Genomic DNA, 22,233 nt, shown 5'->3' on the forward strand with positions numbered 1-22,233 from the left:
AAGGCTTTTAAATTTCAAACTCTGGTGAGACTTCTGATTTGTTTCCATACTGTGAACGGACTGAGGATGGAGTGTTTTTGTAGGGGATAAAGAGGGATGGTTATAAGATGGAAGCCATTCATTAAACTGAAAAGGGAGTTCTGAGCAATACCAGACAGAGAACCCCACTAGAATTTTTTTGTTCTAAAACGCTCTGAGAATATTATTATAACATAACATTGCCAAACCATATTTGCATTGTAGCCCTAGTGATGAAAATGAAGTGCGTCAATTGGATAAAAAAAACAATGACACACATTTTAGTGATTGTCTTGGTTTTTATCATCAAAATAGAAACAAGATTCACAATGCTGAACAATTAAAAAAGGGAACACATGATTACAACTACAAGTGCTTTTTTATTTGACTAATTCTATTATTTAGGGTCATACTTTTGTTGGATTCCATTAAAACATTAGACTGCCATCTGGTAGAAGACAGATAGAAGACAACACATTTGCTCTGTAATGTCACTGAGAGTAAGTGAGAAAGAATGTTTGCTAAAACAACACTGGGCCAAGGACAAAGCCTTGGGGAACACCACAATTAAAAGGAAATATTCTCAATTTTTCAATTGTTGTTCTCACATTTTTTAAAAGCCTTGGATAAAGGGGAAGGAGTTAATAGTTTTAGTGAGACATTACAGCAGCAGTACATGATGTATAGGAGGTAATGGTGGTGGAAATGGGTAAGTTTACTGGAGCACATGCTCTCCATCACTACAGTACAGTGCAGTATATCGGATAATCAGATTGAGATATTTCTTTCATTTTTGTTTTATTCCTTACACATTTAGCAAAAGCACTGAGTAATAGTCATAGTAAATCTCAGTTTCCTGATTCTCCGGGTTGCTTCTTCTTTACCTCGGGCATAGCACCCAGCATAAAAGGAGACTTGATGTTCAGCCGGTCCTTCTCAGCCTCCTCGTCTTCATCGTAGGACTCATCATCATCGTCCTCTGCATCACTGTGGTGGGGGGTGGAGTGGACGGAAGCTGAGGGAGAGGGGGGCACCGAGTAGGGGCGGGGGTAACAGAAACCCTCTGTCTATGGATATAAAAGTAATGAAAATTAGGGTGTTTATCATTTTCTCAGTATACTGTGTAGGATTCTATGGAAGCCTTGAAAGGCCAGTGATTATATTTTTAAAGGTTAAAGTTTTCATCTGTGAAATGTAAAAAGTGATTTGATCTTTTTTTTGTCAGGATAAGTGTTTGTATTTGTAATACTACTTGTTTCAGCCACAAGCCACAAAAAGTACCCAAGTCTAGATAGAATGGTGATACATCCATTAGCATCCAGGTAATGTTTATTTCCACACACTCTAAACACAATGTATATTGTGTGTTAGCAGGTCATGTAACATTACTGTCAAGTCTTTATTTTGTCTGGAAATGTACTTTAATCTGCAGGTCAGGTCATAAAATGAGAATCAAAGCCGGCCTATAGTGAGTTTTTTTCTCTTGAGGCCAAAAAAAGCATTGCAGAAAAAAAATTTAAGAAACGATTCTTTAAGAGCTTCCGTAATTTTATAAACAGCTGTCAGATCATTTGCATTAAAAAAACATCTTACAGACTTTTAACTTTTAAATGCAATTACATTATCCATCACAATCAGTTGCTCCATGGATTACACTTTTACACCTTTTTACTCTTTCTCTTGTCTTCCACTCCTTTTTCCTTCCTTCCTCACTCCATTCCTTCCTTCCTGCATATTCCCCTCCTTTCCCTCATCTGTCGTTTTTATTTCCTCTCTCACTTTTTCTTCCTTTACTTCTCCCCTGTCTTTTCAACAAGATCCTTATAATTCTTTCATGTAAATATGTTTTTATAGATATATTTAAAATTAAACGCAATAGTGACTTTCAAAAAATAAATTTGTATGAAATGGGAAAACCATGTATCAAATATAGTCATTGAATCAGAGGAGGAAGAGCAAATGTAGAAAGGAGAATGTCTTTTCATGGAGCACAACAGTGTTCAGCCTAAGTACCATCCAAAATGACGCCTTGTCATTCATCCAAATGTTACACTGCCAATTAAAGCCAAACAAATGTGGATACAATTCAACAATGTATACTCTGTCAGTCACTGCATGAGAGGGATTATGGTGTACATGCATGTGGAAGGAAATGAGGCTTGTGTTGCAGGTTCTCAAAGAACATTTCAATGAGAAACATAACAAGGTAATTTTCATCTTGCGATGCTATTTAGAGACAAGCACGAGTAACAAAGCATATTCAAAGCACTAGAAAATGCTAGAAGGAAGCAGACCATCAGGCATCTTCAGTGCTGTAAGCCCCCCAAAGATTCCTGTACTTTCATAAAGTGTCCCACCCCCCTTGAATTTTTGGAAACAATATTTCCCTTTAGACCCTTTCCTGGTTCCAGGGGGACGTTTCTGTGGTGGAAACATAGCTATTGAAACAAATCATTTGAACAAGTGGACCACAGGAAGAAGTATTCATTCATTCACAAACTCTCTCTTTTTTTGTACAGTATTGCTCACCTTCAGAGGGGCGATGGGGTCCATCTTGAACTTCTCAGGAAAAGCTCTACTAAGTGCGAGATGGCGGGCGTGTATGTAGAACTGTCAATAACAAGTCAGCAGAGGTGTACATTAACAATTGGACAGTTCATTACAAGTTTCTCTCTTTGTTTAGAGGTTGTTTTTTTTTAAGGCAAAACCGGTCTCAACTTGGTTTAAAGCTCATTTTAGACTTTGAATGTGCTTGCACCTTTGTCTTAACCAGAGTTCAGTAACCCAGTAACCTGTGTCCCTCTCTCCTGTCTTATAAAAATCATGTCACACTCGCCCTCTCATCAAACTGATGAAATGAATTGCTGGTACAGCAGAAACACAAACCCGCCCCAGGTATCTCCAGTCCAGCAGATCAGAAAGCCTCTCGGTGCGGTTACGCTGGATGATGCGTTGACGGCGTGACTGCTGGCAGAAGCTGAACATGAATTGAGTCAGCTGGTTACAGGAATCATCGGCTGAACGGAACCGCCGGTCCATAACGTAAATCCCTGAGAGAGAGAGAGAGGGAGAAAGGATTACAGGGACATAGTCCTTGAGGATGTAATGCCTCAATCTGTGTTTGTGTGTGTGTGTCTGTGTGTGTGTGTGTGTGTATGTGTGTGTGTGTGTGTGTGTGTGTGTGTGTGTGTGTGTGTGTGTGTGTGTGCATGCGCGTGTGCGTGCATGCATGTGTGCTTGTGTGTGTGTGTGTGTCCATACCATAGGCAGCAGGGTCTGAGACATGCTCCTCCATGAAGCAGCCAAAACCTGACAGGTTGGTGGTCACACTAGGAATGCCCATTACAGTACATTCACCTGGAAAACAACACCGCCCAGCACAGAAAAAAGACAGTTTGTTTTTTTTAGAGCTGCAACATTAACCGAGTTGAATAAATTGGCAACAGTTTTGATATTCAGTCAATCATTTAAAGGGGCAGTTAGTCATTTTAATCCAATACACTTTTTGTAAAATTCAGCGAATATTTCCTCACGAAATTGAGATTTATAAAACTGTCTATTATGTTTATGAAAGCCGCTAGATACAGACTTTTGTTTGGCCCAGCACCTGATTGTACACACTCATAGATAATGGTCACCTAAATATCCCTTATAATAACTCCCTGGAACATTGGTGAAGATGTAAAAAAAAAAGGCCCAATCTTGCAATGTTGAAGAAAGTGATGAAAAATTCCTGGATCATAGAAATCAATTCAGCAGTTTTTGCATAATCTTCCTGACAAACAAAATAACAAACTAATGGACAGGGGTGAAAACATAACCTCATTGGTCGGAGTAATTCATTTGTTGAGAAAACAATTGGCAGATTAATCAATGAGGAAAATTATTAATTTATTCATCCCTTGTATGTTTGTTGTTGTCATTTGTGTCTGTTTTTCAGAAATTTCATGGGTTCAGGTGACAAATCCTGCAGTATAATGACACTTTTTTTGGCAACACATTTTCTACAATTTTTTTACAAATCTGATCTGACCATTGCAACATAACTGTAAAGACAGGGCAATCAGGAAGTAAAAGTTTGTTGTCCTAAAATCTAGAAGTGAATTAATAGCATATATTAGCATATTTTATTATTTTTCTGTCACATGTACATGTGCTTCAACAATGCAACCAGTGTTTGCTGTATATTTATCCTCATTTCAAAGTATAAACTGGATGAGAACACTGCAGTGAGCACATGATATGAGATTTACAAATACTGAAGAACTCATCCCTCATTGCTTCATGTGCTTGCTGTGGGGATTTGTGTAACAACTGCAGGGCCTCTGTATTCTTGCACATACACATGTATATGAACTTGTATATGATAGGTTGCAATGTGAGTATAAAAGTCTACCAGGTGTGTATCCCCATGGTTCATAGTAGGAGGGAAACACTCCAAGGTGACAGCCACGGACAAAGTCCTCATAGTCCATGGGCAACAGAGGACTGGTGGAGGACAGGAACTCGGGGTGGAAGATAATCTGAAAGGAGGAAGAATAGAATGAAAACATAAGGTTTTGGAAAACCAAAAGTTCCCAGAGGAGGAATCTTAATATTTTGGTGACCTTTTGACCCTCTCTTGACCCTCTCATCTCTTGCCCCCCCCCCAACCAGTTGTATATTGTACACAATGATTGACCTTGTTCACAATAAACAGTATATAACTATAGATGTTCATGGTCATTAGAGCAGGAACCCTGACATTTTCTCTTTCACCACCTTTTGACTTAACATTTCACAGGAACATACCTCAGACTCTAATGCCGGATCACCATGGAATTCACTGAGCATAGCCATTTTCCAACCGGCCAATAACCTTAAACTGGATTTATAGCTACATGATGATCCATGGTAGTAAAACGGGGTAGTCAGACATCTGTTATCTTTTTTGTTAGAACTACAAAGTAGTTCACTTGTTCACATATAGGCCTCAACTCATAGCTTTTGCTTGAGGACAACACTACACTGATGAGCGCAACATGAGGTAAAACGCACAGGACGAGGCTGTCTACCTTGACGCGGTCGCTCCTGGCATTGAAGAGGCCAATGCGCCTGATGTTGGACAGGATGGGGTCTGTGGAGTCCTTCAGCATGTTGTGAGTGGTCACTGGAGGGAGGCTGTGTCTCTGCAGCAACGAGTGAAAAGTGTATGTTACAAAACAGCGGAACAGTGTTCAGTCAAAGTGAACCAGTTTGATAAGCATCATCAGGGTCCTGAAAGATATTATCCTTTTTTTTTTTTTTAAGATTAACATTTTTTTTCATTGATTGAATATTGCTGTGAAGCTTATAACCACAGTGCCAATCAATTTATCCTCAGGGATAATAATTTTGATCAATTCATCAATTAATATAGCCTATAATAATAATATATAATAAATATACTATAGAGTCCCATTGCATTAAGAACAATGAATGATGTTGTCTGCTGTGAAAACCTTGGGACAGAGAATTCATGTCTTTACATGCCTGTACGTGTCTTTTACATGCCCTATACTCTATATCAAGCACAACATAGGGCAGTAAGGACACTTGCAAAATACTCATTATGTCATTTCACTACTTTAGGCATGTGTGACTCTACTACTGATCAGTACAGGTGTTATCTCAACATAATGATTTCTGATTACAGCACAAAACAAGCCCAATGCTTTATTTGACAGGCCCCAGAGTTTCTTGTCATTGAAAGAACTGTGGTTCTGGAGATGAACTTGACTTGAAATGCAAATGGGAAAAACACTGACAGTGTTCAGGTGGTACAATTTGCATTACAGTTATTAATTCCGAATAATTGTTATCATTTCACATAGTTACTTTTAATGAGTGCACAGTAGGTCAGCTGAAGTTGAAGAAAAAGGCAGCACGCTATTCAACATGTGCTGAATAATAAAAAATAAAATGGAAGCTTACTTGCTTGCATTTAAATTATGCACCTCCTTCAAGGAAATTCCTCTGGAAACCAACTCATCAAACAGGTAACAGTCCCTGAATACCATTTTCCTTTTATCAACTAGAAAATGACAAAGTTCTTTACTGGGATTTGATCACTGGATAGATATGGAGTATAAATCAATGTTCTAAATGAATATTAGACATAAACTGCTGTTGCGAAAAAGATGAGGACAGAGCTCCAACTAAGCAGAGTTTGTTGTTATGTCACAGAAGTTTTAGCTTGTGTGCCTGTGCATAACTACTCTGAAGATGTTGTTTGTATGCATGCTGTTTACAATATAACCGGATCAACTACTTTTAAATTGTACATTAAATGAACAATTATGTGAAAAATATGTAAATGTAAACTAGCCAGATGTCCAACTGTAGACCATTCAGTGAATAAGTGCATTAGATCGATCATAACAATGCCCCTATTCCTCAAACCAATGAAATCACACAAAATAAAAAGCTGCATGTGATGCATATTCACACACACACACACACACACACACACACACACTGGTAAGATGTGCCTAAAAAACAGGATCAAATGATTTTCTGTTTTCTTTAACTCTGCATTGAGTAAAAAACGTTTCTAACCAGTCACAATTAAGTCAAATACAATTGGTGAAGTATCTGCACCGGACTGGAACCGAGTCATGGATTAGACCAGACAATCAGTGGACAATTGGGTACCGAGCCCTGGAGGACACCATGAGTGACTGGGGAAGTGGGGGATTTGCAATTGTTGACGGAAATTAATTGGTGTGTAAATTATTTGAAAATGGATCATGCACTACAAAGTGAACTGGTGGTTTTTCCGAGCTTATGTCGATGGACTATGATTATGGTAAAACTGGGATGATTAATATGTATGATGACACTGGGGTATGAGCAAGTGGTGTGGAAGTTGACCACCTCCCAATGTGATCTGAGTGATCGGATCTCAAATGTATCCTCAATGTGTCTTGGGTGCATTCACACCTGAAATTATAGAGCTTTAAACCTATCAGATCACCTGAGACAGATGTTAATACCCGGTCTGACCAGGGTCTGTGTGACGGCACCCTTGGTCCCTCAAGGGCTTTTGCAGTTACCTGTTCCTTTTACATGCATTTAAATATAAATGCTGGTCCAAATTTGGTTTCCTGGTCCAGGCTACAAATGTCTCAAATCTAATGTACAGCTAAGGGAAAGAAAATAGAGTTGATGGTGTTAAAGAGGAATTTACAAACTTTTGGAGTAAGCATGAAAGCCATGCTTTCACTGCTCTTTTGTTTCTGGTGATCTGATTGTTACCATCGCTAACATAAACAGTGCCATTTCTGAAGTGTCAAATAAAATATTTTAACTATTCAGTGCAATACCCTTGTCAACTGGTCATGGGTGTTTGTAAAAAAAAAAAACAACAACAACAAAGCTGTAATTGAAGAGTGTGGGTGGAGGAGAAATGGTTAGGGGCTACCGATGAAATAATGACAACCAGAAAAATGATCACAACAGCACATCCCCCGATCACCAGTCAGAGCAGGCCTCCAATCCATCACTCCCCTCGCAGGAGCCATCAATACTCAACCCGCACTCCATTTCCAACCACTGAAATATTGACGTTGGCATGAATTAATTTAATTGAGAAAGATCTTTATATAGACACTCAGCTTGTCAGACTGTACTATAACATACATCACATCGACACAGCTAGGCTATTGACCCACGGTCTGCGGCACAGGAAGGTAATCAACCCACGCTCGGCTTGGTTACAGCTGTGATGTTCAGTCATGCTTTCTTGCTCGGTGGAATCCCCCACATGTCCTACTGTAATTCATCTACAGCGCTCATCGATAACTCCTGGGGAAATGTATCATCCATTCATGAAATTAGAGGATATGAGAGTATGGAGATTTATCTTCCACAGCCTCTTCCATTTCCCTCCGTAGCTGTGTGTGTGTGTGTGTGTGTGTATCCGACCTCTGAAAGGGGCAATTCTAAAGCAAAACACGTTTTGTAAAAATCAGCAAATATTTCCTCATGGTCCATTAGCTGTCGTTCCTGTTAAAAAAAACGGGTATTCGGCTCAGCCCGGGCTCTGTAGATCAAAATCAAAACAAATGGTGCGGTCCACACCACACAACACTGTGAGTGTACAAAATGTGTTTTATTTAGAAACGCTTATTGCCCCTTTAAGGAATCTAGAGATTGGAAGTAGTAGATAATGATTTGTCTATTTTGGTCAACGTCAAGGAATGAGAAGCCATGCCGTCTGTTTCCTTCTTGAAAACTTATAAACACTGTTTAGTCTGACGGTTACTTTGAGCAAATTAGACTTGTTGGTCTAGGGGTGTGTTTCTGGCTCTGTGTGCGAGTGGTTCTCAGCTCAATTAAATGACAGTGTTGTTGTGTCATCTCCAACTGTTGTGTCAGATGATGGTCAGTGCATGTCAACAGTTGTTCATATTAATTGATTGTCTTATTATCTGAATCAAAGTTGCCAAAAGCACACATTGGATGGGAACTTTAAAATATGCCATTAAGATGTTTAGTTTTGCTTAGCATAAAGATTGGAAGCAGGAGAAAACCATTTGCCCATTTTCGTTATAGGTAAAGGAAGGAGAAGCCCGCTGTGTTTCTCTTACTTAGTAACTCATAAATACTATTTACCCAGATGATTACCTTGGAAAAATTCCCTATTTTGTTGCTTGTTGGTCGAGATGTATAGTTCTTGCTTCAGGTGCAAGATATCCCATGTTCAAATCTTGGACAAGACCTTGACAATATTGTCATCAACCATTTTCTCTGATGATGTTCACTGCATGTCCGGGTCAGTTTTGATTGATTGGGGCAATGTTGCATGTTTGATCCATTTAAACTCTACAAATCAGTGTCGTTTCTATATGATTAGTTGTTACAAGAAAGACTCCAGATCTGAATCAAAGTGGCCACACTCTTTAGAACTGCTGGTTCAGAGGTTTAAAATATGTACAGGATATGTTTAGCATAGAGATTGGAAGCAGGAGAAAACAACTTTCCTATTTTCGTCAAATTGAAGGAATGCGATTTCCACACTGTTCTCACTTGAAAACCCACAAACCCACACTTTGGGAAAAATCTATATTTCCCAAAGTAAGCATCAGCGTGCCTGTCAAATTCAGCTCTTATTTAATGAGTTCTGTTTGAATGTTGACTCTACAAATCAACACATATTATTAGTATTAGTATTATTATTATTATTATTATTATCATTATTATTATTATTATTATTATTATTTACTTTTAAAGAAGTTGACAATCCACATCTGAATCAAACTAGTCTCACACAATCCATGCTGTCTGTTTCTTACATACAAACCCACAAAGACCGTTTAAGCAGACTTTTACTTTAAAGTTCTAGACTTGTTGGTCTAGGAGTATGCATGAATCTTGCATGTTCAGAGAGCAGAAATTTACAATGACTCTTTACTTCCTGCTGACTATGTCGGAGAACTTAAAAAGTAAAAGGTCAATATAACAGGGTAAATATCAGCTTTTGACATAGCTATCCATAATCTTGATTATATTAGATGGCAGAAATGCAACAGAAAACTGTGTCACTACTTATTTGAAAGACAAAAGAAGAAGCAGAAGCAGGCTTCAATACCTGTGTGGCATAGATGGCTCTCTTCATTATAGTGAAGTCGTCTCGGTCCAGGATGGAGTTCATATCAGGGATTGTCCCTCTGCCGACGAAGCAAACGACAAAGCACAAAACAAACCCTGCACCATCTTCATCTACGGTATCACAGAGGAGAGCTAATGTTCACAGCGATTTGATATCAGTTTAATACTCTAAGTTAAATCAATAAAGTTATGGGTTCACATACATATCTTCATAAATAAGTGTCCATATACTTACTTTAACAGAGCGTCATACAGCTTTTTTCCAAACTTCTCTTTCACAGTGTGAGCTGTATCCCTGTGAGAGAAAAAAAAAAAAAATTTGATCTAATATGACATCATTAGTTGCCTAGAGTTTGAGAAACCAACCTATAATTTTTGATGTTAGAGAAGTGGGCTCGTGCCTGGACTGTACCAGCCTATTCCTGGACCAGCAGCATAAATCTGGGTAGGAAATGTGAAAACGCAGTGCTTGCTCTCTTTCATAGCAACTGCTATGGTGCCCTTGAGCAAGCCCTTCACTTTCAACTGCTTCAGGGCCAATAAATCCTTCATACTAAGCAACAGAATAGGTTGTATTTGTTGATGCCTTCCATAATTAGTGTATTTTGATCTGATGATCTAAAGATGGGTGGTGTGGTGGTCAGTGCTGTCGCCTCACAGCAAGAATCTGTGTGGAGTCTGATGCAGATATCAAACCTCTATGCAAAAGGAGTAGGCAGGATGCTTTTGTAATGAGTTCTTATTGGCTTCACATCAAATCTACCTCTTGTAAGTAAAATAATAAAAGAAAAAGTTGTCTATTAACATCTTCACAACTTTTTAACTTCAAATGGTCTCATGGATAAATAATCACAGCACAGAAATTGCTCTTATTTGCATGAACAACATTTCCATCTAAGTGTCAGTTGATCCTAGTGCTGCTGGTAGTGTTACATGCGTGGTTGTTAGTCGCCAACCAGTCTCGCCATTTCGCTCTGATGTCTCTCATCAACATCGTCCACAGAACTGCTGCTAACTAGATGATTTTGTTTTTTCAACTCTTTCTCATGAGATCAGAACTTCCACAAACACTCAAACCAGCCCGCCTGACACCAACAGGTCCTTGAGATCACCATCATACTACATACTGTAAGTGACCTATTGCATAATCACATGAAAGCAAGTGTAGATCTGTTCCTAAAGTGCATTTCTTCTGCTTTCAAGCTTAATCTGGATCTGGGTTAGAGTGTAAGTCAAATATTTTGACTTACACTCTAACCCCAAGATGTAAAAGTGCATATACTGCAAGTCCAGTATCATCTAACTGGACTGAGATTCAAAATAGAGTATGGCATACCAGAGCTGTTTGCGTACCGCCTGCCCCTTCAATGACTCCACATTGAAGTTGTTGGTTTCTGCGGGCATGATGAAGAAAACTACCACTGTCACATCATTTCTGTGGACCTGTGGTGAGAGGGAGGAAGAAGAGGGAGGAGAAAACAAAGTTGGGCAGGACAGCAACTCGTGACTTGGACAGGAATACATTTTGAAGTATACACTGTATGTGCATACAGTAGAGTACTCCTGAATGGATTAAACATAAGGACCTCACCCGTAGCATGTAATTGAGTCTGGACAATGACTCAAGGAAAATATCAGCTCCCTTGTTGGAGAACTCGTAGCGTCCAGCAATGAAGAAGAATAGGGTTTTCTCCAGGTTGAAGTCCAGATGACTGCCAGGAGGTTATTGTAGTCAGAAACCCATACAAATCATTTCCGGTCCATCCCAAGTCCGGAAATGAGAGAAATTGAGCATAGCGTTTGTTCAGGCAGGCCACAAAGTCAAGCTCAGCCACTATCTAGCGCATTACCTGACAGTAGACATCTCTATGCCTGCCCACATCAGCTGACTGCTCAGCTGATCCTCTCCTACACATTCTATTGTCAAAGCTCATACTGCAAGCCACTTCGCAACCCCGCCTCCATCCCAGCACCTCCTTTTCATACTTTTATCTGACTTAATCAATGTCATGTGTTGTCATTGCTCTGTTCTGCACTGGGGGTCCTTAACTGCTGCTCCCCCCGCCTCACATTCCTTGAAGGCTTGTGAAGTGTAGGGAGATGTGCTCTCCCTACCTTAGACTTTCCACATATGAACTCAGAAGGGAAGGGAGGTCAGAGAACAGAGCCATACTGCCTAATATAACTAACTGTGATTATTGAAATTAATTAATATTGGCTATAGTGGTTCTGACTTGAATGATATCTGATGGCCCAAACACTGTGTTGCTTCTACATGTTATGGATCAGAAATGTATGAATTAAAAACACCTGCTCACCCATAAAAGTGTCCTCTGACAAACTCCTGAATGCGGGCCTTGCTGGTGGAGTGCAGATTTTGAAACTCATGCATGGCTGAGAACTTCTTCACGTTCAGCCCATTTGGGGTCACCACATCTGTACCATCAACACAGCAACAGTTTTGCTTTAAAGTTAAAAAATATTTTGTTAGTTTATCCTGATGGGGGGCGCAGAAGGGGGTAAGGGGGTCAGAAAATCTCTGGCTTCACCCACAGGGGGCCATGGATATTCATACAAAACTTTGTATTAACGTGGTCTGCAGACTTGTAGATATCTTATTTCAGAGCACTAGTTGGACGGATAGAAACACCAACAAAGTGACTAAAAGCTACAACACTGTGGAGGTAATTCAGTTTACGACTACAGCAGTGAGCAGCTTTCCCACCTGGCCTCCTGTGCAGCATGTGGCTGGCCTCCACAGCGGTGATCTCTGAGACTGTGGTGAAGACGTGAGCACAGTGGACTGCGGCCCTCTCCAGACAGTAGCGATGGTAGATCTGTCTCTCACCCGCCTCCTTGTCAATGTTGAACTTCAACACATACAAACACACACACACACACACACATCTATCATGGATTGACACATGGATGTCACATTATTTTAAATAATTTTATCCTTTACAAATTGCAGCTGATTCAGTCATTCAAACACGCTCACACACTGGCTGCCCTGACTGGGATATATTAGTTGAATATTATATTATATTATATTATATTATGATGATTACAGGTTTTTTTAATTGCTAACAAGCATCGGTGAATACTGAGCCACGTTTTGAAAACTTTTCAGGCAGTCTGCATCCCCAACATGAATCAACATGAATAAGATCTTTGCTTCAATATCTTTTATATTTTCTATATCCTTGCATATACTAATTCACTTTAATACTTTAAAAGGTTGAAACAAATTTTTTTTTTCTAAAATTCCAGGGCTACAATAAACAACAACAACGCCATGGATAGTATAGCCACGCGTACGGTACTGAGGATTCTAATCCTCCCTCTTTCATGCATTCAACTGAGTTTGGTTCTGTTGGAGGTTTCTACCTGTTACAGTGATAGGGAATTTTTTCTCTACCAAACACATTGGTAGGCTTTCAGCTGAATTCGCAATCAGCTATGTTCAGAATTATTATTATCTCATTTTATTGTAAATGTTCTGCTCAGATTTTCTAAATGTTTTAATATGGCTTCTACAGAAATGCATTTTTTTAAGAGTGTGTTAGCATTTGAAAAATGTGCTGCAAATATATAGTGTTTTGGAGTCGGTGGAGTATGATAAAAGAGTTCATGGATTTTGGAAATTTGTGGTAATTTAACGCAGTTTATCTGAAAAATAAAATAATGTAATGAAAAATGATTCACTGTTTGGTCCACAGAATCTTATGTTTCACTGATTGTGTGAAGCATTTTAACAATCTGACTTAAGTTTGGACCAATGCAATAGGGAAAGTACACTTTCATTGTTTCTTCAATCCACAAAGCTGAAAATGCATTTTGATATGATTCGTTTGACAGAATAGCCAAAGTCTGGACTTCCTGTTAACAACGAATGGATAATTGACGGAGAAGGGGCTCGGCAGGTATCCATTCAGTCAGTGAGTGGCCTTTAGGTCCACACTGACCTTTCGGATGTGAGCAAAGAAGAGCCAATCACAAACATCACAGCCCCCTCCACACAGCTCAATATCAACTAATGATGCTCTAAGTGCTGTAAAAGGCTGCGAGTTTTGGCCTGAACCTTAGACTGTGAAAATTAATCTGACACCTGATGTGCGTGTGCGTGTGCGTGTGCGTGTGTGTGTGTGTGTTTGTGTGTAGACAAGAAGTGAACACTAACTCCTTACTTTTATAATGGTCCATTCATTATCTTTGTTTCATTTAGTAGAAGTAGGCTAATTCCATTTGTGTTCTTCAGGAAAGGGTTCAGGTGACAGGAGCGGGACAAATCAGGGAAGGACACATCGGGAATGATGAGACAAATATTGATTGTCTGTTTCACTGTTTCCGAAGTTTCAGTTTCTGTCCATCCAGACTAAAACACAACCCTGCAGTTTTCAAACTAAATCGGGGGTCAGCAGCATTTCTAAAGGTCACTGTTTTGGGTCTGTAAATCTCCGGAGTAGTGTTTAAAAAGAGAAATGAATTAGTGTGGACACAGCCTAAGTGCTAACGAGTGCTGGGGAAAAAATATGTGAGTTGGGGCTATATACCCCCTTTTCCTCCTTCATGTATTCTGGCACTTTGATTTCCACAAAGTAAAGTATCTGTAGCAACAAATAGATTCGGTATGCGTTCATTGTGTTTTGCTTGGTGTTTCAGACATCAACCACTGCTTGCAATGAATGCTGGAGGCCAACGTTTGCTGCTTGTCTGTTAGTTTATGGTAATTGCTTACAATGCATCATATAAGCACAATATCAGTTGAAAATTTTAAAGGCTATAAAATCACTGTTATGTCCATATTGTTGCAGTCTAGTTCCAACAGTGACACTACGGAGTATATATGCACGTTTCTGTATACAACATGGTCTCTTACCCTGCCCAGGTTGTTATAAAAATCTGTATTCCCAGCACAGAGGTATCGTCCCAGCAGGGTCGCATGTGTTGTGAACACAGTTGCCATTGGAATCTTGCGGGAGCGAGAGAGAATAAGCCCAGGTCCCGCCTGCCACTCGTGGAAATGACAAATGACATTTGGCTTGTCTCCGAGGTTGTCCGTCAGCTGGAAAGATGTTGGAAACAGCAGTGGTTATTGTTCATTAATTCACTTGTAGCTAACAAACCTATTGCTGAGCAGCGTGCTGAACATCCCACTGACACTCCAGCTGACCTCTTTGAAGAACCAGGCGATCAAGGAGCCCAGGATAAGAGAGTCATTGGCCTCTCGGTCGTGGTAGGGCAGGCCAATGTTGCAGGTCTGCCAGAGGTCCCCCTTCCACCGCTCCAAGTTCCAGGCAGCAGAGGCGATGTCGAACAGGATCACATAGGGGCTGCCCTCGATTAGCCAGTGGCCAAAATGAACCTGCAGTATCAACACGAACACAGGAAACACACTGAGAGTACTTTTTTTCTTAAGAAAGTTTTAGTTTAAATTTTTTCAAAACGTAATCAACGGATCATGCAGTGTTGGTTAGACTATTAGGTCAATGAACTCTAATTATATAGTGTTTTTTTCAAAGCGCTCTACAGGACAAGTCACATTCACACAGCGCTGCTGTTTTACCATGCTTTTCTGTAACATTTATATAAATTCCTTTACTGCCGTTAGAGCCAATTTAGGGTTAAGGCATGTCTTGGCAAAGGACACATCAGCATGGGACATGGGATCAACCCACCGGTTGGAAGACGACCAACTCTTCCTCCTGAGCCACAGCAGCCCTATATGTAGCTTACATAGAAGATATTGGATCACACCTTATGTCACGTCCCTGGAGCATCAGGGTTTTTATGTGTGACCACCATCTAGTGGCTGGTGAACAGTCTGCAGTGACAGAGCACACTGGTCTCTTCACTGACACTGGTATGAACTTACATTGAGAGACTGCACAGTCAACAGTGACAGTGTTGGCTTTGTAGAAGGAGGGTAAATGGAAATATAACACAGTTAAATAGTTAAATGTGTGTTATGTTCTTGTAAATATATACTGACAATAGTCTTTCAAAACAACATAAATAGCTAATATGTATAGTCCATACAAGTAAGTACATGTGGTAATTTATGTATTTACAATACACCCTGTTATAACTGTCAAAACACATGCTGTCATGGGGCAGATACAGAGATAATAGTAGAAATGATGGTACATCCATCCATCCATTATCTATACCGCTTTATTGGGGGGGCTGGAGCCAATGCCAGCTCACATTGGGCGAGAGGCGGGGTTCCCCATACACAGGTTGCCAAACGTATCACAGGGCAACGTACAGAGACAAACAACCATTCACTCTCACATTATCATCGATGGTCAATTTAGAGACTCCAATCCATCTAACCCCAATTTGCATGTCTTTGGACTGTGGGAGGTAGCCTGAGAACTCAGCGAGAACCCAGCATACACGGGGAGAACATGCAAACTGGTTGCTTCGAACCAGGATGCTAACTAAGAAATTTCATGCTGTGAGGTAACATTGCTAACCCACCATGGCGGTACAGTAGTACAATATTACTATCAATACACACACACACACACACACACACACACACACACACACACACACACACACCTGGCAGCCGTTCTCGATGAGTGTGTTCATGGCCTTCCTGATGGTTGGGTTGGGCGGCTCGCAGGCCTCCACCTGGGTCTGGAAGTTCTGCTCGAAGTACGGCCCGATCATGTAGTAGTTCTCCCCCCATTCATCCGCTGTGATCTTGGCCTTGGTCTGGATCACTGTGTAGATTCCTCCAACTGTACGTTCACACACATTGACAGGAAAAGACACATTTCTCACTTGTCACTTATGTTCTACCATTGAATAATAACATCAATAACAAAGATGAAGGTCATCCTATGGTTCTACTACTACTAACAAAGGTCAAAGTTCACCTGCTATAAATTGGTTATGAGTAACTTCTTCACTCTCTAAGCGTTGACTCTTGGTCCCTCTGAAGTCAGGTTTTAGTGGAGTAAACTTTAATTTTATTACTTTTACTCAATTCAACTTTTGTTGTTGCCCTCTAACAATTTCTACCAGTTTTGTTTAATTGTTATGATGCTTCAGTTAAGACCATAGTTATCATCAATTGTATTAAAAAAAAACTCACAGATCTTACATAATAATAGAAAAGTTTTATTTTTCCACTTTGTCATTATTGGATACTGAGTGAAGATTGATGAGGGGGTTTTTTTTGTTGGAAAAATATGAAGGGAGTAAAAAAAATCCATTCATCCATTTTCAATTTTTTTTCTTTTATTCCCCTTACATCCATCAAATCGTCAAATAACTTGAACAAACAATTGAAACACTTTAAATGTCTCCACTAAGTTTTGGATATGTTGATCTTCAGACAAACTCAAATTAAAATTCAGTTCATCCAATGTTTAGACTCCAATATTCATTCTGAGCACACGGATCACCAGTAATCATGTGGTTGTCACATGGAGATATTTTCACCAGACTCCCAGTTGGCAACAAACAGACAAATATTGATATGGAAGACCATCCACAATCGCTGAGCTTATAGTGACGTCCGTACTGCATCAGAGAGCTGCGGTTGCAAAAGAGCAGAGGTCAGAGAAAACAACAGAATGACCAATAACCTCTGAACTGTTCAACATGACCACGTGATGCATCATAGAGACTCATTTTCAAGACCCAAAACTCTGCGGTTTCTCTAAAACAATTTGATATTTCACGGGAGCAATCACTCTTACCTTAATATTGTATAATATTCACAATTGATTACTTCAGTAAAATGTAAAAAAATCTGAGAGGTTTGCATGGAGGCCAATTAATACAACTGACTGCCACAGGGACTTAGACATGGGTCAAAGGTCAGGCTGTGTTTTGAACTCAAATACAGTGTTTGAGTTCATAAGTAAAAAACTGGCAAAAAAAGAAAGAAAGAAAAACAAACAGAAAATGGATGTATATAAATGTTTTATTAAATATCAATATGATGATAGGATATGACCTAGGGATAAATGGCTTTAAATATATAATATGTGTTTTTATAAAAAAGAAAATCTAAAATGAGCGCTTGAAGCTGTTTTTGCCTATTTGTTGTTTATGTTTTTGTATTCTTTTGATTATTGTACTTTTGGGTAACATCTTCATGTTTGAATGCACTTATTGTAAGTCGCTTTGGGGAAAAAAAGCGTCTGATAAAGGAATGTAGTGTAAGTTATGAATATATATTCTACTGTACTGTATAACTAATTTGTGCTGCACAATCTTAAACAATTGTTGTACAAACAAATGTCAGGGTGTGATCCAGTGTCAGAAATTACAGGGAGCCTCTATGTCCATGATGGACAAACAGGAATGTATTTATCCAACTTGTTCTCAAATAAAATTTTCCATATTTGATTATATTCATGACACATATAAGTCGACGTAATAGCTGCTCCACTTTCCTGACTTATCTGCAGTTTAATGTTTAACTCTCAGAGGGAACAGACTCTGACTCCACTCTCAGCAGATTTCAATATTTGCTTTGTGAGGGGCAAAGAGTTGTTTTTACACAAAATATTACCAATGCAGGCAGCTAGCAATGTAGTGCTGACATTTAAACCACAAAGCTTTTTTAATGTGTTACTTTTACTCACATGCTCTGTAATGGAATCACTTTACCCAAATGTCGCTTCATATTTTCACTTCATTGTGGCTGCTTTTGATCCAAAATGAAGGCCATACTCTAACATTTGAAATAACCAGGCATTCGTTTGGACGATTTTTCACAGCGGAACTCATTCTTTCTGCATTGACGCAACAGCTAAAACACGCATCTCATTTCAATACACTTGCGATAAACAGAACCCACAGATTTCTGGTCAGACTAACCTTTGTTGGTGACCTCCCAGGCCACCTCAAAAAGCAATAGGTCCTCCACAGGCAGCTCATCATCCTCCCAGGACGGCAGCACCCCGCTCAGGGACGTCATGGACAAGGAACGAGACAACGGCATCGTGAAGAGGAATCCTTCAGACAGACCTGCAAGTGAAAGTCCTGAGCTCAGCAGGAACAGTCCATCAACGCAAAGCAGGAAACAAAGGAGCTTCCTCCACCCCGCCTACTTACTGACCCTCACACACACAAACGCACATGCACACAAAAAACATGACCAGGTTTGGTGGTCTGTGTGATAAACGGAATGTGATTGTGAAAAGTGTATCCACTCATGAATTTAAGCATCGATACTGTAGTGTTGGATACTTTATTTGCACTTATTTGTTTATTTTTATTTTATGTATTTCATTTTTATTTTATGAATTTCAGCTTATTAATGAACAGAGAATTAAAAAGTTTCATTTTCATAGTATCCCTCATCAGATGTTAAAAAGGACATATCTTGTAAAACTATGCACAAACTGCATAATAACAAATATATGAAACTACACAGTAGCGTTACTCAAGATAAAGCCAGTGGGAAAGGAGAGAGAGAGGGGGGTGTCACTAACATGGTGTGTGCAGGTTTTGTGTACCTTCACTGTACATACTCCTGTCCTATGGATCCCTCAGGGTTGTCAAACCTATTGTTCAATAATGTCCCAACATCTGTATCAGCGCATACTGGAAACACACTAGTGTATTGCGCATGTGGCTGTATTAGCTGCAGTTGTGGAAAGTAGCTTAGTACATTTACTCGGGCCCAGCTGTGAAGTAACTGTACTTCCATGTCATATTATTTCATACTTCTGCTGCATTTAACTTTCAAAGAGGAATGTCCACTTTAGTCAACATTTATTTCACTGCTAGTTACTTTAAAAATTCATGTTTTAAGATAAGACATTGCTTTATATCTATATGTCCTACAACTTGTTTACAACAGTGGAATTTCTCACCAAAATCCCACCATGTTTAAGAAAGTACAAAATAAAGAAACATTCCTGGATCGGCCTGGTTATCATTTATCTTCATTGGTTCACACCCAACCACTCCACAAAATGTCATGGAAATCGGTTCATTCGCTTTTGTGTAATCCTGCTGACTAATGAACTGACGGACAAACACCAATGAAAACATAAACTGCTCAGTAAATAATGTGCTTATGAAATAGGCAACCATGGAACCAGTGGTTCCCCCCTTTGTTTCACCTCTGACCCCTTTCAAAAAAGCAGGGGGATTTCTAGTGGCCGCCCCTTGTCAATCATTTACAGAGGGCACGTTTACTTTTGATACTTTAGTACCTTTACTGGAGTTAGATTTTAAAAGCAGGGCAGCAGTTTTTCTGACATTGTGGTTTGAGTACTTTTAGGAAGTAAAAGTAACTGTATACAAACGCCACCACTGCCTCGCTGGCTAAAGTAGAATATAAGTACAGTTTTCAAGTGATAACCCAGTTCACCCTGCTGCTGCTGATGCTGCTCTGTCGCCAAATCACAGACCAGTCTGCGCAATTACGCATCCTGGTCTTTCAGTCCTGTTTCTGTTTGTCATTTGTGTTCACCACGTCTCCATTTTCCAACATGCAGTGACATATCAGCAGGATGAATGCTCTGCAAATCAACAAACATTTCCAAGAAGAGGTTATGAATGATGCATTTCAGCACCAGCAGCGCACGGACAGCTCCGCAATTTACAGCAGAGGGACGCAGGTGGCCTGCGATTGGCTGAGAGCAGGAGGAGGCCTAGGTCACCTTGTGGGGACATAAAACAGGTCTGAATGGAGGGAAGGCGTTAGTACCTGCGGAGTGGATGAACGTTAACAGGCACAGGGAGGATCTGAATCTTGTGTTCAAAGATGAGACTTGTGGCTCTGGCTGTGGTGTGTGGCCTGATCGTCAGTCAGGATGGACGGAGCACAGGAGCAGCTCTGCCAGGATATGACTCGACACAAGGGACACGAGCAACAGGTGGGTCAACCAAAAAGTTTAACTATTGCATTTTTTGACAGTACTTTCTAAATGGCAAGAGAACATTTGACTTTGCTCTAATAATGGACATAACGGTCCGTCATTTACTCAAGTACTTGATGTACTTGTATTTTACCAAAGTATCTCCATACTTCTTTATACTTTATACTCACAGTCCACCACAGCTATAAAATTATAGACAGTTATAGTCTTTATAGGTCATTTCAGATTTTACTGTTCACTTCAAAGGATTTTAACATTAAAATAAACATTATGTTTTGTAAAGCAGTTGGAATTATCTAATGAATTATATCCTCCGGCTATATCAATGACATTGTTGTTACATGTTTTCCATCAATGAAAATAATAATTATAATTTTATTGTTATACACTGTCACAAAGTTACTGTGTAGAAGCATACCATATGTCATTCATTTTAATATATCAAAGTATATGTTACTGCTGCTGAAACATCTCTTCTATTCTTTTTCATGTATATCTTTGACATACAAAAGCTATATTAATGTTGTAATTATAAAAATTTAAAAAAATTATCATCATGGAATTGTGGAAAATGTTTGTTTGTTAGTTTGTATGGAGGACCATAGAAGAGTCACAAAATATAAAATAGCAATGAAGTATTATATTAATCAATAACCAATTGCACAATAACAATATGCTTTCATTAATTTGTTTGCAAACAATTTACCAATCTATTGATAAATACACTGAATTACAAAGAAGATTTTAGATATTTAATGGGCAAAAAAGGGAGAAAATATGAAAAGAAATTTCAAATGAACATTAATCCCTCAATAAATAGCTCAAATGAAAGAAAGATTTATTTATGATTTTATTAATCAATTAATAAAAATATATAATTTTAAAACTGTTACAAGCTTTAAAATAATGAATTACTTTGTGCATTTACAGTTATTATATCTATATCTATTGTTTTATGTATAGCTAATACATGAATTTACTTTTATTGTATTTTAATGTTTTATAGTTATCGATTAATTACATGCTTCTTTACTAGTTCCGTGGCTCTTGTAACCCGCGTGTGTGTGCGTGTGTGTGTGTGTGCGTGTGTGTGTGCGTGTGTGTAATAAGTGATGACAGGACTGCTATTCTCCTGAACTCATGTGTCTCACGTCCCCTCAGGGTCCGTCCTCTCCGCGCTCAGGAGGAGGACCGCGGGAGATCCGCTGGCGGAGGACCCCGGCCTGTGCTTCTCCCTTAGGCAAAACGAGGAGCAGCTGCAGCTGCTGTGCAACGACCGCAGGAGTAAATTCAACTTCAACCCATTCGGCCTTCGCTTCGGGAAACGCTACATCTACAGGAGAGCCGTTACAAGAGCCAGGACGAATAAGTTCTCGCCCCTTTCTCTCTTCCCGCGAGAATTAGAGGTGCCCACCTGAGAATTAGTCTTTTCCATAGGTGGTTCACAAGGCAGCATCGTGTTTTCCTGAATAACCCCTTTTTTTTTTACACCTAACTTCACTGTGAAATGACTTTGAAATCTACAACAATTCAAAAGTTACGAGAGAAAATAAACGACCAAAACAAAATAAAACTTTAAAAAAAGGGGGGCGGGGTGATGCCTTAGAAATATATTTTTGTGCCATGTTTTCTCTTACTATACCCAGTAAGTATAGTGAGAAATCCAAACAAAACAGTCCCAAGTAACTTTAACACATAATGTCACAATAAAAAGGATGTTGATACT

General features: G+C 39.4%; 2 protein-coding genes across 3 annotated transcripts; one reads left to right on the forward strand and one right to left on the reverse strand.

Annotated features, from left to right (window-relative positions):
• Positions 1-305: 305 nt before the first annotated feature.
• Positions 306-20,550, reverse strand: gys2 (glycogen synthase 2). Of its 2 annotated transcripts, XM_035620468.2 has the most exons (17): positions 20,336-20,550; positions 18,493-18,642; positions 16,216-16,397; positions 14,822-15,013; positions 14,528-14,713; positions 12,374-12,518; positions 11,967-12,084; positions 11,240-11,360; positions 10,985-11,091; positions 9,884-9,943; positions 9,629-9,707; positions 5,073-5,186; positions 4,415-4,541; positions 3,280-3,375; positions 2,905-3,068; positions 2,548-2,628; positions 306-1,085 (listed from the first exon to the last, which is right to left on the reverse strand). In XM_035620468.2, exons 2-17 carry the CDS (start codon positions 18,614-18,616, stop codon positions 867-869), a joined length of 2,115 nt encoding a protein of 704 aa, XP_035476361.1. In that variant the 5' UTR covers positions 18,617-18,642; positions 20,336-20,550; the 3' UTR covers positions 306-866. The 2 variants fall into 2 exon arrangements, with proteins under 2 accessions (XP_035476361.1, XP_035476352.1); XM_035620459.2 differs by lacking the exon at positions 20,336-20,550 and having other exon boundaries at positions 18,493-18,718.
• On the forward strand, positions 20,336-22,070 carry kiss2 (kisspeptin 2). The gene is made up of 2 exons (XM_035620481.2): positions 20,336-20,504; positions 21,669-22,070. Exons 1-2 carry the CDS (start codon positions 20,393-20,395, stop codon positions 21,923-21,925), a joined length of 369 nt encoding a protein of 122 aa, XP_035476374.1. The 5' UTR covers positions 20,336-20,392; the 3' UTR covers positions 21,926-22,070.
• The last annotated feature ends 163 nt before the right edge of the window (positions 22,071-22,233 follow it).

The sequence above is a fragment of the Scophthalmus maximus genome, chromosome 12 (assembly GCF_022379125.1).
Source record: "Scophthalmus maximus strain ysfricsl-2021 chromosome 12, ASM2237912v1, whole genome shotgun sequence".
NCBI lineage: Eukaryota > Metazoa > Chordata > Actinopteri > Pleuronectiformes > Scophthalmidae > Scophthalmus > Scophthalmus maximus.